We start from the raw sequence: 1,602 nt of genomic DNA, 5'->3' as shown, positions 1-1,602 counted from the left end.
CTCAGGTCTCAGGGCTCAGGGCTCAGGGCTCAGGGCTCAGGACCAAGTCTGAGGGCCCCGCTGGGGCACTGGGGTCTGGCCGAGGCGGCCACTGGCCAGCAGGCCAGGGCCGGGGCCTCAGCGAGCTCTCTCCTCCATGGTGCAGATCGAGCGCGCAGCAGTATGGTCTCCACAGAAAGTGCCTCCTCCACCTATGAAGAGCTGGCCAGGGCCTACGAGCACGCCAAGATGGAGGAACAGCTGCGGCACGCCAAGTTCACCATCACCGAGTGCTTCATATCGGACACGTCGTCCGAGCAGTTGACGGCAGGGACAAACGAGTACACGGACAGCCTGACCTCCAGCACCCCTTCAGAGTCGGGGATCTGCAGGTTCACTGCGTCCCCCCCCAAACCTCAGGATGGAGGGCGAGTGATGAACATGGCGGTGCCCAAGGCGCATCGTCCAGGTGAGGCTGGCTGCGGGCCCCGGCGCGGTCTCCCGGAGGCCAGGCGTTCGCCCGGCTGTTTCGCCGTCCCGCAGGGCGGCCCCAGGCTCGCCGGCCTACCCGCTTCACCCTCTGTCTTGCTCCTGGTGGGGAGGCCCAGCCACAGCCCCGTGTCCGCGGGGGAGGCGCCGTCAGGGCCAGCGGTCAGCCTCCGGCCGGGCCCTTCTGCTGTGGGCTCCGGTCAGCCGGCCTGGGCCTCCCGTGGCAGGCGGCGGGGCTGAGAGCAGGTGACCCGGGAGCCAGCCAGATAGCCCGTCGCTAGGGCCCAGGTTTAGGGGAGACCCCGCACCTGAGAGAGGGGCTGCTCTCCGGAGGCCCCTCAGCGAGTGCTCTGAGCAACCGGCTGGCCCGGGGCCCCGAGTGAGCCGACGTGGCGGTGACCAGCCGAGGTCAAGCGGGCCTTCGTGTCCAGCCCCTGGGCGTGCTCCGGGCTGGCGTGTGCGCTCCCGACGGTAAGCTGTGGGGTCTGGCAGACAGTGTGGATGAGGAGTGAGGCGCGGAGCGGGGCAGAGGGAGGGGGCCCGGGGACAATCGGGCAGCAAGCCGGACCGCCGGCCGGCGGGAGCAGCGGCCCGGGGCCAGTTTGGCTCATGTGACGTTTCCTGGCCCTCGGCTCGGCGACGGCACCAGGGAGCAGGACCCCGAGCGTGGCCGCGGCCGTCTCCAGGGCCGCCCCAAGCCCAGGGCCGCCCCAAGCCCAGGCCGGCACCCTCTGCGGCCGTCCCGTCCGCCCCCGCAGACTGTAGCTGTGTCCTCCCTCCCGTTCGCTGAGCCGCTGTGCTGGTTCCAGTTCAGAAATTCACCTTCGCGCAAAGTGCTGTGATTGCTCTGGTCTCTGTGGCGAGACCGGCGGAGCCCGGGCGTGGGTCTCAGGGGCCTCAGCGCCGGGGCCTGTCTGGCCGGCCGGACGCCCGGCTCGGTCAGCGGCGGCGATGGCTCCGGCCGTCTCTGGCCCGCTCCCCAGGGCGGCAGGGGTTTCCGGGTGTGTTGGTTTCCAGTATTTTCTGCGGCTGGCATTTACTTGCAAGGCTGATGCAGAGGGTGGGGTAGCTGCCGGGGCTTTCTGGGGCTGTGCGGCCCGAGGGGAGGAGCCGGTGGGGCGCGGGGCGCGGGGC

At 70.7% G+C, this 1,602-nt stretch overlaps 1 protein-coding gene across 1 annotated transcript in view; it reads left to right on the top strand.

Moving 5' to 3' along the window:
* DSCAM (Down syndrome cell adhesion molecule) overlaps positions 1-1,602 on the top strand; it is a 299,116-nt gene that overhangs the window by 289,164 nt on the left and 8,350 nt on the right. The window contains exon 30 of the mRNA XM_012730962.1: positions 146-448. Coding sequence (XP_012586416.1) covers positions 146-448 — 303 coding nt within the window. The remainder of the gene's footprint in view (positions 1-145; positions 449-1,602) is intronic.

This window comes from Condylura cristata, unplaced genomic scaffold (genome assembly GCF_000260355.1).
Source record: "Condylura cristata isolate star-nosed mole 26May11 unplaced genomic scaffold, ConCri1.0 scaffold00003, whole genome shotgun sequence".
NCBI lineage: Eukaryota > Metazoa > Chordata > Mammalia > Eulipotyphla > Talpidae > Condylura > Condylura cristata.
The sequence above is the reverse complement of the archived record's forward strand: the minus strand, read 5'-3'. Positions and strand labels throughout refer to the sequence as shown.